Below are 11883 nucleotides of genomic sequence, written 5' to 3'. Positions count from 1 at the left end.
CCCCCCCTCACACGCACACACACTCTCTCTCGCGCACATGGACAAACTCACAAATACACCCTTGCTTGAGAGAGGGGCCGCAGCTCTTGCCCCTCGAGCTGCCTGTTGGGCGCTGGTGAGGCGTCGCCACCCGGCACGCGCGGGCGCATGTGGCCGCATCTGGTGGCAGGTAGTTAAAAGGGCGCGCAGGTGGGGGGCCCTGCGGCGCGCAGGGCTCCCCATTCCCCCCCATCACTCTTCCCCCTCTGTCTTTCTGCCTCCCTCCCCCTCCCACATACGCATCAACAAAAATGGCCAAGTGGGGCCAAGGTGACCCTCGTTGGATCGTCGAGGAGCGTCCGGACAGCACGAATGTCAACAACTGGCACTGGTGCGTAGGGCCCACACATGGAAGCACACCCCCAACATGAGAACCTGCGCCTGCACCCTCCCCCCCCCCCCCCCCACACACACACACACACACACACTCCCCCTTCGCCCCGTCTGGCGCGGCCCGCTCCCCCCTAACACCCCAAGACGTCTATTCCCAGGTCCGAGACTAATGTCTACCCCTGGGCGAGCGAGCATCTCGGCAAGCACTTCACCCAGCTCGAGGTGCCGAGCTCGGACCCCGAGTGGACTTTCCTGATCAAGTCCCTGGAGAAGGTCGAGGGCGATGTGTCGCTCATCAACCGCAAGGGGCGCATTCGCACGATCTTCGACCTGACCCTGAACTTCCAGTGGAAGGGTGCGTGCATTTCCCTCCTCCCTCTTCCCCTCTCGCCGATCATGCGCCCTCTCGTCCTCCATTAAGCTGACCCCCGACATTGTGACACAGCCACTCTGGCAAGTGATCCTGAGACTACGGTTTCCGGCAATCTGAAGCTCATGGACTTCAATCAGGAGGAGACTGCCAGCGATGCCGATGTGCGTGTGCCTCACAACGCTGCCCAATGCCCGGCCATCCTGTGCGGCCCCTCCCCTTCCACCAAGCAACCGGACTGACCGCCTATGCTCGCTGCTCCGCACCCTCCCTTTGTCGTGCCTCCCCTCCCCCTGGGCCTGGTCCCTCCGGCTCAGTTCAATATCACCGTGACCGGCAGCTCGCCGCACGCAACCAAGCTGCGCCAGCTGGTTCGCCGGGATGTTCTCGGTGCCGTGGTTGGCTTCCTGATCGGTGCCTTCATGGAGGACCTGAAGGTCCAATTCACCGGGAGTGTCCTGCTGCCGACCCACTCGACCTCCTCGGGGGACCTGCCGGCCGCGCCGAAGGCCGCTGCTCCCACCCCGGTTCCGGCTGCGGCCACGGCGGCCTCGACGGCCCCGGCCCCGGCTGCTGCCAAGAAGCCCGCCGCCAAGGACACTGTCTCGGTGACGGTGACCGCTGATCTGCTGGCCCCGCCGGAGGAAATCTTCGATGTGTTCACTCGGGCCGAGCGCGCGCGCCCCTGGGCCCAGAACGGTGTGGTTCTGTCCCCGGTGGAGGGCGCCCCCTTCACCCTGCTGAATGGCAGCGTTGCTGGGGAGATGGTTTCCCTCGACCGCCCGGGGACCATCATTCAGAAGTGGCGTCTGAGCTCGTGGCCTGCCTCGCAGGCGGCCGACGCCAAGATCACCCTGGTGCCTGGCGAGCGCCCTGGGTCTCCGACCAAGGTGACCGTCAAGCTGGTCGGTGTGTGCCGTGAGGACCAGGAGCGCGTGCGTGCCTGCTGGAACCAGGGCGTCTTCGAGTCCATCCGCCGTGCCTTCGGCTGGGGCTCGGCCCAGATCTGAGTAAAGTGACGAGAGTTCACGGGCAGACCTCCGTGCGTGGCGGCCCCGCGAGAAAATGTCCACATGCGTGTATGCATGGGTGTCTGTCTTGCCGGGTGCAGAGGCAAACCATGTCAGCCTTGGGTGGACAAGTGGGAAAGATGCACCCCCCTCCCCCCCCCCCTCCCGGCTGCCGTCTTCCATCCCCTCTCCTCCCCTATGTTCTCTGTCCCCCTTTCTCCCTTTGCAATTATAAAGCCGTGCAATATGTGCGTGTATCGCCTTGTGGGGGGGCACATACACAACACCGCGTGTTGCGCCCGGCCATGCATGTGCGCACATGTACGCATGCATATACGCACATGCCTGGTTGTAAAAATCCTGCCATACTTCAAAATAGATGACTTCATCACTCCCCGACAGGCCTTCCCCGCGCCCCCCCCCCCCCCCCCAGCCTACACGCGCGCCCTTGCCAGGTGATGGATGTGATTGGAGGAGCCTCTGGCAAAAGGGGGGAAAGAGAAAATGCGCAAACGCCTGGGAGGGTCGCGTGGGTCGCCGCCCAAGATGGGGGCTGGTGTGTCGTGTCTCATGTGCAACCCACATACACAGGGGGGAGTAGAGAGAGAGAGAGAGAGAGACACACACACCAGGAGCCACAACCACAGGAGCCCCGAAAAGAAAAGAAGACACACGCGGCGAGGAGAAACACACAAGAACGGGGGGAGAGACCGGGGACAACACCCCGCAGGAAAGGGGCGAAAAACAAAGGACACACAAAGGGAGGGGGGGGGGGCGGCGTGTTTGTCAAACGCACGCGCGTGCAGGCGGCCCAGTCCCCCCCGGCCCCTGGAAAGGGGAAAGGGAGGCCAGTGCGCCTGCACACAACGAGCCAATTTATTGGACGGCAACCGGCACGCACGCATGCTCACTCCCTCTGCGTCTCTCCCGAAGGAGGGGGGAGGGGGCGCGCGGAAGAGGGGGAGATGCGCACGGGGGCAGGACAAGGGAAAGGGACTCGAGCATTGTGTGGCAGTGGGGGGGAGAGAGGGAGAGCCACTCAATGCACGTGCGCAAGGCAGGAGAGTGAAGGCACACGCCTCTCTCGCTCAAGGAAGGAAGTATCTCCACCGGGGGGGGAAGGAGGGGGCACTTACTTCTTGTTGGCGATGAGGGTGAGACCGCACTTGCCGCAGTAGATGCGGTTCTGCTTCTTGTGGTTGGCCATGAAGACACCAGCACCGCAAGTGGGGGACTCGCACTCGCGGTTGAGGCGGGTGACGGCACCACCCTCAACCTTGTAGTACTTGAGGACGGCAAGCTTGACCTTCTTGGGGGTCTTCTTGATCTTCTTGGGGGTGGTGTAGGTCTTGCGCTTGCGCTTCTTGGCACCACCACGCAGGCGGAGGACAAGGTGGAGGGTGGAGTCCTTCTGGATGTTGTAGTCCGAGAGGGTACGGCCGTCCTCGAGCTGCTTGCCGGCGAAAATCAGGCGCTGCTGATCAGGGGGGATACCCTCCTTGTCCTGAATCTTAGCCTTGACGGCATCGATGGAGTCAGAGGGCTCGACCTCGAGGGTGATGGTCTTGCCGGTGAGGGTCTTGACGAAGATCTGCATCCTGTTGATGGGAGGCAAACGAGAGTGGGGGAGGGAAGACCGCCGAGGCAGGGGCAAGGTGAGGAAGGTTAGAGGCGGGGGAGGGGGATGCCACAGCAAAGCGGCTGGATCAGGGGGGGGGGGGGGGAGGGGGGGAAGGGGTGACGCGACAGGCGACAGGCAGCGTGGCGATGGGCGACCAAGATGGCATGGGAGGCACGCGCGCCCACGAGCGCAAGGCAAAAGGGGAGAAACAAAAGGGATGTGGAGAGAGGTCATGGAGGGGGTGGGGGGAGAGGAGATAGATAGAGTGTGTGTGTGTGTGTGCGGAGGGCAAATGGAGGGGGAGATGAGAGGAGGGGAGGGGGAGGACATACTTGCTTTGCCAACGCCTTAGCTATCTGGGAGAGCTGTCATAGGATGGATGGCTGGGACCGGAAGGGCTGGCGCTCAGGGCCAGCAGGCGCCGGTTTATATACTCGAGGGCCATGCTGCATTCGGGGGGTGCTCTGCGCTCGGGGTCGGCCAGAGCAAAGCCCGCCAGAGGTGGGGGGGGGGGAGAGAGAGGGCCGGAAGCCGAAGCGCCCGAGAAGACGAAAATATGGCAAGACACTCGCGGGCGGCACCCCCCCGTCCGCGCCCCCACGCATGTGTCTCTCCTCCCGGCAGGGGGGGAGGGGGGGGGGGGAAGAGCCCACGCGCGTGGGCCCCGGAACATGCCATCGGGGTCGTGCTCCGTCGCAGGGCATTCGTCTGGTGTGAGAAAGAACACCAGTCCCCCCTCCCCCCCCTGCCTCTGCCTCTACCTCACAGGAGAGAGACCCGTAATGTGCCGTTTCAGGTTTGCCCTCGGTCGCGCACAAGCACCGAAGGGCCCGTACCTAGGGCGTTTTTGTATTGCGCCGCGCGTGGCAGGGACTGGCTTGCACCGCGCGGCGAACTCGGTGGTGAAGAAGAGGACACAGGCGGGGGGGGGGGGGGGGAGGATATCCCAGAATGTCCGGTATTAAACCCGCCCACGCCTGCGTGGCGGCGCACGCACGCGCAGACCGCGGAAATACATGTAACCACCCCTCAGACGTAGGGGCGAGGATTGCCATGACCATTCTGAGGGTCACGGCCTGGGGTTAGGAATCAAGGTGCAATAACCCTCGGGAGTCTGATGGGACCAGATCACGTCTCGCGAGATGCTGAAGCTCCCCCTTTCGATATTACGTATTAATAAATACTCCTTTTTAGGCTCGAGTTTCGGGCCGACGAGGGGCCTTTCCCTCTTTCTCACCCAGGAGCGTTGCGCACCGCACCCATGCTCTGGAGGCAGGCGACCCTGAGCGATGGTTCCTGAAGGATGGCCCCGGGGGCGCTGCTTGGATGTTCTATTCATTTTACGTAAAGGGCCTCCAGGTTCGCGGGGTCTCCAGGGCGGGGGGGGGGGGAACTGAGCACGTCCTACATGCACATGCTTGCTCTCTGACCCCCCGCTTGCTCTCTGACCCCCCTCCCCCCCATCGTGCGTTGTCTTCAGGAGCCGGCCAGGATAGGAGTCACTGCTTCTTGGTGCTTTGGTCCGTCCTCGGGAAGGGGGGGGGGCGGCCACTCGGCAGCCGGCTCCGTCGCGAGCACTGAACACAGGAGGATCGGTGTAGGGTGGTGCGTGCCAAGGTGGGGTGCTCTCCCCGTCGGGCCGGATGGGCTGCCTGGTGTCGATGTTCTTCTCTTCTGCTGGTCTGCGGCGTCGCACACACATGGGCCTCGCCCCCTGCCCAGGGCAGAGGCACTTCCCGTCACCTCTTGTTGAGGCGAGTTCCGCTTTGGCCGACCGAGATCGCAGCGATCCCCAGCGCATCCCGCACGCCATCCCCCCCTCGCCACGCAACGCGGGCGCCCCCCCCGTTCGACCGTGCGGGGGGTCGCTCCCCAGCGCGGGATCTTCCCTTGGAGGGGGGGTCGCTGGGCGACCCGAGCGGGGGGCTACGGGGCGCGACGGGCGGGGCGAGGCGGGCAGGGAGGAGGGTGGCGGGGGTAGTTGTAGGGGCGTCCAGTGCGGCGCATCCGTCTGGGGGGGGGGGGATGCAAGGCCTTCCTGGCTGGCCTGGTCTTCGGCCGAGGCACCCGCGTCAGGCCCCACACGTCAAGTTCAGACTATCCGGCCCGTGCGCTTGCCATTCCGTGCCCCTCTCCGGCGCCAACTCACCGCGACCCACGCACTTGGCCGAGGCCGAGAGAGGCGCGCCCCACCACAGGCGCGCCCGGCGGAGGTGAGGGGGGGGGGAGTGACCGTGCGCCCCCGGCCCGCCCCCGTCCGCGCGCGCCCCCCGTGTGGCGGTGGGAGGGGGCAGAGAGTGGGGGGGGGGCTGAGAGAGTGCCCAGCAGCCTGCGCGCCGGATCCTTGTGCTCCGGCTGGAGGGTTATTTTTGTGCCTCTCCTCCCCGGCCAGGCACCCCAGCCCGCTCCCTCTCAAGCATTATTGGATTTGTTTTCGCCGTTCCAACGCCGTTGAGTGCTTACCAATAATGGTTCGCTTTCTCTCCCCCCTCCTTTCTCTCTCTCTCTCTCTCTCTCTCTCTCTCTCTCTCTCCCTCTCTCGCTCCCCCCCCCCTCCGCCCACTATGCATGCCTCTTTTTCGCCGCGCCATTCCGCGCCCCTCGCGACGTGTCTGGTTCGCCGCTCGTGCCTGTGCAGCCCTCCCCGCGCCCGCCCATCCATCCTGTGGCCTCTCCGGGCCACACCCACCTCGATGATGTCGAGCATGCGATGGGGCCGCGTGCGCTTTCGTGTCCCCTCTTGCGCGTTTGTGCGCGCCCCCGAACGCGGGTGAGTGGGTTCCCCCGCGCGCGGGCTCCCTCGCATGGGGGGCCGTTGGGTTTCTCCCCCGTGAGCCGGTGGCGGCGCGTGTGTGTGTGTGTGTGTGTCTCCCACGCAGCGCGCGTCCATTCAGTCGGCCCCTCCTCCGGTCCTCTGGCTGGAGGGGAGAGGGGGCAGCGGTTGGCGGCCCGACACAGTGGCGGCTCTCCCCTTTTATATGCGCCCACTTCAGGCCGATTGCCCTCGCCTCTTCTTCCTCCCTCTCTGACGCCTCCTCTCTCCTCCTCTCCCCCTCCCCCTGGCCATGTCCTCCTCTCAGTCTAAGGTTGCCACCAAGGGCAAGATGCCCGCCACCGCCTCCAGCGCTGAGACCCCCTTCGAGTCCCGCCCCAAGAACTTCTCGATCGGTGGTACTGTCCAGCCCACTCGCGATCTCACTCGCTACGTCAAGTGGCCCAAGTACATTCGCGTTCAGCGCCAGCGCGCCGTCCTCAAGGCCCGCCTCAAGGTCCCCCCCACCCTGAACCAGTTCAAGAAGACCCTCGACAAGAACGGTGGTGCGTATTCGGCTTCCTCCCCTGCCTGTGCCCCTCTCCCTTTCCCTCGCCCGAGACGCCCCCTTCCTGCTGCTTCTCCCCCCTCGTCTGCCATCTCGCACGCTGGAGTGCCTGTGCCTCATCATCGGGCGCATGGGGGAGGGTCTCTGCCATTCATCACCCATCGGATGCATTCTACATCCGATTCTCCTCTCTCTCTCTCCATCTCTCTCCGTGTGCCGGTCGGCAGTTTTTCTAATGTCCCCCTTCCTCCCCGTCTCCTCCCGCCCGGGCACACACACACGCACACACGCACACACACACACGTAGCCGTCTCCCTGTTCAAGCTCCTCAACAAGTACCGCCCCGAGACCTCTGTTGAGAAGAAGGCCCGCCTCCAGGCTATTGCCCAGGCCAAGGCCGACGGCAAGGAGCCCGAGGCTACCCCCAAGCCCGTCTACGTCAAGTACGGTCTGAACCACGTCACCGCCCTCATCGAGGCTAAGAAGGCCAAGCTCGTCGTCATCGCCGACGACGTCGACCCCATTGAGCTCGTCTGCTGGCTCCCGGCCCTCTGCCGCAAGATGGACGTCCCCTACGTCATCGTCAAGGGCAAGGCTCGCCTCGGCACTGTCGTTCACATGAAGAACGCCGCTGCCCTCGCCATCACCGACGTCCGCCCCGAGGACGCTCAGGAGCTCGCCACCCTCACCCAGCTCGCCAAGGCCAAGTACAACGACCGCTTCGACGAGGTCCGTTCACAGCGCTCCCCGCCCTCTCCTCTCTCCCTCCGTGTGCCGCCCCGCCCTCTTGCGCGCACGCGCGCGCGTGGGACCCTCTTTTTCTCTCCCCCTCGGCCACTTCGCCCCCTTTCATCTGTCTAACCCCGTTCCTCCTCGCGCGTGTGCCTTCTCTCTCCCTCCCCTTCCTCTCTCCTCCTCCCCCCCCGGACATATATGCATGCTGTTCACAGGCCCGCCGCCACTGGGGTGGTGGTGTCCTGGGCTACAAGTCCCAGCAGGCCATCATCAAGCGCGAGCGCGCCAAGGCCAAGGAGCTCAACACTGCCTAAGTGTCTGCGCACTCTTTGTCTTGCTGTGTTGTCGCCGCCCCGCTGTGCCGTCTCCTCCGCCCGGGGGTGTTCTTTCCCATCCCCGAATGGAGGGCCTGTGTTGCGATGTGTGAAATATACTTCATCTCCAATCCTAGATAGGACAAAAATGCTCTCATTTTTTTGTCATCTTTCTCCCCTGTCTTGCTTTTGCTGCTCTGCTCTGCGCCAAGGGAGGGGGGGGGAACTGTGTGCCTGTATGTGCCTGTGTGGCGGGCAGCGGCTCCCCCCGCGCAATGTAAAAGATGCACGTCGTCGTGCTGAGAGGCGTCTCCTCACTTGCCTGCGGGGGGGGGGGGAGACGTAAGGCGATCGCCTTTTTCGGGCCGAGGCAAAAAAAAAGCCAGGCTTCCTCGCTCTCTCTCTCTCTCTCTCGCCTGCGCAAAAGCCCAGAGACTGCGACGGTCGCCTCTCCCTGTCGCGGCTGCTCAACTTTTGCCCCCCCTGTCGCGCAAAGGGAACATACTATGGCCAGGGGAAAGAGCGACCGCCGCCTCGAAGTGCTGTGTCGTGTCTCTTGCCTGCGCAGTGTGTGCCCCTCCGCGTGTTGTTCCCCCAATCGCATGCAACCAAAACACAATACACGGGGAAGGGAGGGCCGGGCAGTTCTTCACCGGATGGCAAAGTGCGGGGTCTGCTGCTTTCAAGCAGGGCGCTCCCCTCGCCTGACGGTGGGATCGTGCGCTTGTCTCCGGCACATCCGGGCGAAGGGTGCTGATGGCCCCCCCGGAGATGCCCAGGGCACCCCTGGACAAGTGCAGCCCCCGGCCGTGCTGAATAGTATGCCGAGCTTCTCACCTACACGAAGTCGCAGAATACAGGCGCGATCAATACTTAACTACCTGCCGTTCTGATGTGCCAGAATATCCGCGGTCCTGTAACTGGGGGTGATCTCCTTGCTCGGAGGCATTCCCCTGCCGAGCTCGCTCCGGGGCCTGGCTGATGATCGTGGCAATCAAAGTGGATGGCGCGCAGGCGGGAGGAGACGCCAAGCTCACCCGCCGCCTTGGAGGGCTCCTGTCTATTTCAATTTTACTCAAGGACATTTTGGGTGCGAAGGGAGCCAGCCGGTGTCCACGCAGAAGGGGGAGAGGGGGGGGGGGGGGGTAGTTCAGATCTTCCCGGCCAGCCGGGTGCGACCACGGCCGCGCGACCCCCCTCCAGCCTTGCATGGCGTGACCGGCGGCTCTAGCAACTCGGGTTCGGCGGCCGGAGGAACAGCATCCACCCCAGCAGGGCCAGACTGCAAGCTGGCCTCCTTGTCGACATCGGCCTCATCGTCGTCGGTTTGTCGCTCTTCGCCATCGGACTCGGTGTCGCTGTCGCTGGTTTCACTGCTGCCGCCCGGGGGGCAGGGCCCCGCCGGAAGAGGGCGACACTCGGAGATGCAGCGGAGGATGTCCTGAGCTTCAACGAGCTGAGCTGGACCGCGCGGTCCGGAGGCCGCTGCCAGCAGAGTCTCCGCAACCTGGGCGTCACACTCGCGACTGTCAACCAGCATCAGGGGCCGACTGAGATCCAGCTGCTCCAGGGGAACTGGTGTCATCTGCCGGGCCCGAGCCCTCTGGCGAGGGCTCACACGCCGGGCAAGGCTGGCCGCAGCAGTGGCAGCAGCCAAAGCACCCGCGGTCCCCGCACGTCCCCAGCGAGCGGGCGAGGGCGTGCGCAGGGGCGAGGCGGTTTGCTGCAGCAGTCCCGGCGAGTCGCGCTGAGTGATGATCCCGCCAGCCAGCGGCAGGAGCGAGGCCATCTGGTGCCGCAGCCCCGCCGGAAGCAGGCTGATATCGAATGTCGTCCCGCGAAAGAGCCCCATGGTATTGGAAGTACGCCCGGTCCGGGCGAGCTCCGGCCCGCGAGTGATTCCGCAGGTTCGGTCACCAAGAACCTCGAAGGGGCTCTCAGCCAAAAGCCGGCCGCGGCGGCAGGACTCCGAGAACCCTGTGCGATGTGGGCGTCAAACGAAGGGGAGGAAGGTTGAACGGGGGACGGGAGGAGGAGGGGGGGGGGGGAGGGCACAACGAAAGGCAGGGGAAAGGGAGCACCACAGGTCAGTGGCGGCCAGGTGGTCAGAGGGCGCACAGCGATGTGGCACGCACAGAATTCATCAACAATCCATATTCCCCCGATGGCCAAAGCCTGGAGGTATTTGCCCGTGCGCTTGCAGGTCCGGAGCTCGGCCGATCGGGACAGGGCATCAGCTGTCGACATGGCCGGAAGCAGGGAGGAGATGATATCCGTCGAGCACTTGGCTACCAAGTGCGTGACAGCCAATGTGTCGGCGGCGTCCGCTAGGACAGCCGACGGCCGGGGGGATGCACGCCCGGCGGAGCGGCCCCGGCCAGGGGTCTGGCCGGGGCCGCTCGGTCTCCGAACACTGGCAAAGGCATCCTCAAAGTCATCATGCACGCGAATGCGCTCGGCCAGCCCGGCGCGAGCATTGTACAGCGAGTGTTCCAGGATGGCTCGCTCATCCTGCCGGAAGCCCGAGAAGATGACCACCGCATCTTGGATGGCCGAGCGCCGAGGAAGACCCGCGGACAGAGTGGAAGTCTCCTGACTGGGGGGGAGTTCCACCAGGGGCTCGGCTCCATTTCCCCGTCCCCCTTCTTCCTGACTGGAAAGGGAGGAGGATGTGAGAAGGGACTCCGGCACCGGGAGGGTGGGGGTGCTCGGCTGATTGGTAATGTCTGACGGCAGACGTTGCGACCGGGCAGCCCGTCGACCGAGGGCGGAGGCATTGCGCGGCTCCCGTGTCCGGGGTGTCGAGGGGCCAGCCTCATCCTCGGTGGTGGGCTCGTTGGTGGAGGCCTCCATGCTTGAAAGGGGAGAGGCCAAGCGCGGGCGCTTTGCCGGGCGCCCGCTCGCGGATGCATCCGGCGGGATTTCCGCAATTGGGGCCCGAGGTGCGAGGGGGGTTCGACAAGCGCGGCAGAGACGTGCCCGGGGGGGATTGAGAAGTGTACATGCCTGGCACGCCTTTTGGGCAGGTGCATGCTCTTCGGGGCTGGTGGCCGGGGGCGATTCGACGGGTGCGGCACGACCGCGGCGCTTCTGCCGTCCGGGAGGAGCCGGCGGCAGGTCGGCCATCTCGGCGTCCACCGGCGGGTCGGCCTCCGATGTACAGGCAAGCAGGGCCGGGCCCGGCTGTGCTGGTGGCGAGAGCGAAGGCTCTCGAGGGATGTGCTCGCGGAAGGGGGCGAAGTGTGCGTAGTCCACGGCGACCGGGAGGGAGAACTCCCGGTCGTCGTCGGGATCGTGTTCGGCCGTGAGCGGCGAGGGGTCGATCCCCAGGAGAGCCAGGATTTCCGGGAGAATGTCCAAGAATGCCTGAACACTGGTGGATGCGGTGACTTCGCGCTGGTAATAGGGTGCCGCGCACTCGGGGCAGGTTTGTCGCCAGCGGCCTTCCTCCAGAAGACACTCGCTGCGGGGAGCCAATATTGGGGGTGTTTGGAATGGGAGGCAGCGGGGGACCGATGTTAGTAGGGTGTGGACGACTGACGGCAGGGGGGGGGGGGGGGGAAGTCGTGGCGGATGCCCATCATGTAGATCGGCTGGCAGTTGTCGATGTCATAGAAGGAGCACTTGTCCTCAAAGGACCGGGAGATGTACTGCATCAGGGAGGGGGGGGGGGAGTTGTAGCCGAGATCCTTGAAGTAGTCCACGGCAAACCGCCGAGACAGCTGGGGGGGGGGGGGGGGGGGGGGGGGGGGGGGGGGGGGGGGGAAGGTTGGTTGTGCTTCTTCTTTCTCGGTCTTCTCGAGATGACGGACCGACAGAAGTGGTGGCCACAGGTCAGGATGGACACAGCATCCTTGAAGGGACACTGGCTGCCATGGGTGAAGGTGGGTGGGGGGCGTGTGTGAGTGAGGGGCTGGCAGACAGCGATCTGCAGGGCGATGGGGCTCGAGTAGCAGAGGCACGCACCAAAGAGAGCAAATCACACTGGAAACTGTGAAGGGCAGTTCCTCACGCATCCGGGCGAAGAGGCGCTCAAACTCTCGGACCTCCTCCGAGATCCCGGGGGCGGGCCGATTCGCGTGCGATGCCATCGCCCTCAAGACTGGGTGCCCCCGATTCATGGGGAAGCTGAGACGGGGGA

At 64.8% G+C, this 11883-nt stretch overlaps 4 protein-coding genes across 4 annotated transcripts; 2 read left to right on the top strand and 2 right to left on the bottom strand.

Annotated features, from left to right (window-relative positions):
* Positions 1 to 31: 31 nt before the first annotated feature.
* H696_00248 (hypothetical protein) lies at positions 32 to 2151 on the top strand. Its single transcript, XM_009494094.1, has 4 exons — positions 32 to 370; positions 531 to 727; positions 818 to 906; positions 1060 to 2151. The coding sequence occupies exons 1-4, from the start codon at positions 291 to 293 to the stop codon at positions 1750 to 1752; spliced, it is 1059 nt and encodes a 352-aa protein (XP_009492369.1). The 5' UTR covers positions 32 to 290; the 3' UTR covers positions 1753 to 2151.
* Positions 2152 to 2532: 381 nt separating this feature from the next.
* H696_00247 (ubiquitin-40S ribosomal protein S27a) lies at positions 2533 to 3891 on the bottom strand. The gene is made up of 2 exons (XM_009494093.1): positions 3706 to 3891; positions 2533 to 3350 (listed from the first exon to the last, which is right to left on the bottom strand). Exon 2 carries the CDS (start codon positions 3347 to 3349, stop codon positions 2885 to 2887), a length of 465 nt encoding a protein of 154 aa, XP_009492368.1. The 5' UTR covers position 3350; positions 3706 to 3891; the 3' UTR covers positions 2533 to 2884.
* Positions 3892 to 5709: 1818 nt separating this feature from the next.
* On the top strand, positions 5710 to 7899 carry H696_00246 (50S ribosomal protein L7Ae). The gene is made up of 4 exons (XM_009494092.1): positions 5710 to 5844; positions 6454 to 6691; positions 7001 to 7422; positions 7644 to 7899. Exons 1-4 carry the CDS (start codon positions 5842 to 5844, stop codon positions 7740 to 7742), a joined length of 762 nt encoding a protein of 253 aa, XP_009492367.1. The 5' UTR covers positions 5710 to 5841; the 3' UTR covers positions 7743 to 7899.
* A 987-nt stretch (positions 7900 to 8886) lies between these two features.
* H696_00245 (hypothetical protein) lies at positions 8887 to 11879 on the bottom strand. Its single transcript, XM_009494091.1, has 4 exons — positions 11709 to 11879; positions 11555 to 11611; positions 9878 to 11205; positions 8887 to 9719 (listed from the first exon to the last, which is right to left on the bottom strand). Exons 1-4 carry the CDS (start codon positions 11861 to 11863, stop codon positions 8893 to 8895), a joined length of 2367 nt encoding a protein of 788 aa, XP_009492366.1. The 5' UTR covers positions 11864 to 11879; the 3' UTR covers positions 8887 to 8892.
* Positions 11880 to 11883: the final 4 nt, after the last annotated feature.

This window comes from Fonticula alba, assembly GCF_000388065.1.
Source record: "Fonticula alba strain ATCC 38817 unplaced genomic scaffold supercont2.1, whole genome shotgun sequence".
NCBI classification, from domain to species: Eukaryota; order Rotosphaerida; family Fonticulaceae; genus Fonticula; species Fonticula alba.
The sequence above is the reverse complement of the archived record's forward strand: the minus strand, read 5'-3'. Positions and strand labels throughout refer to the sequence as shown.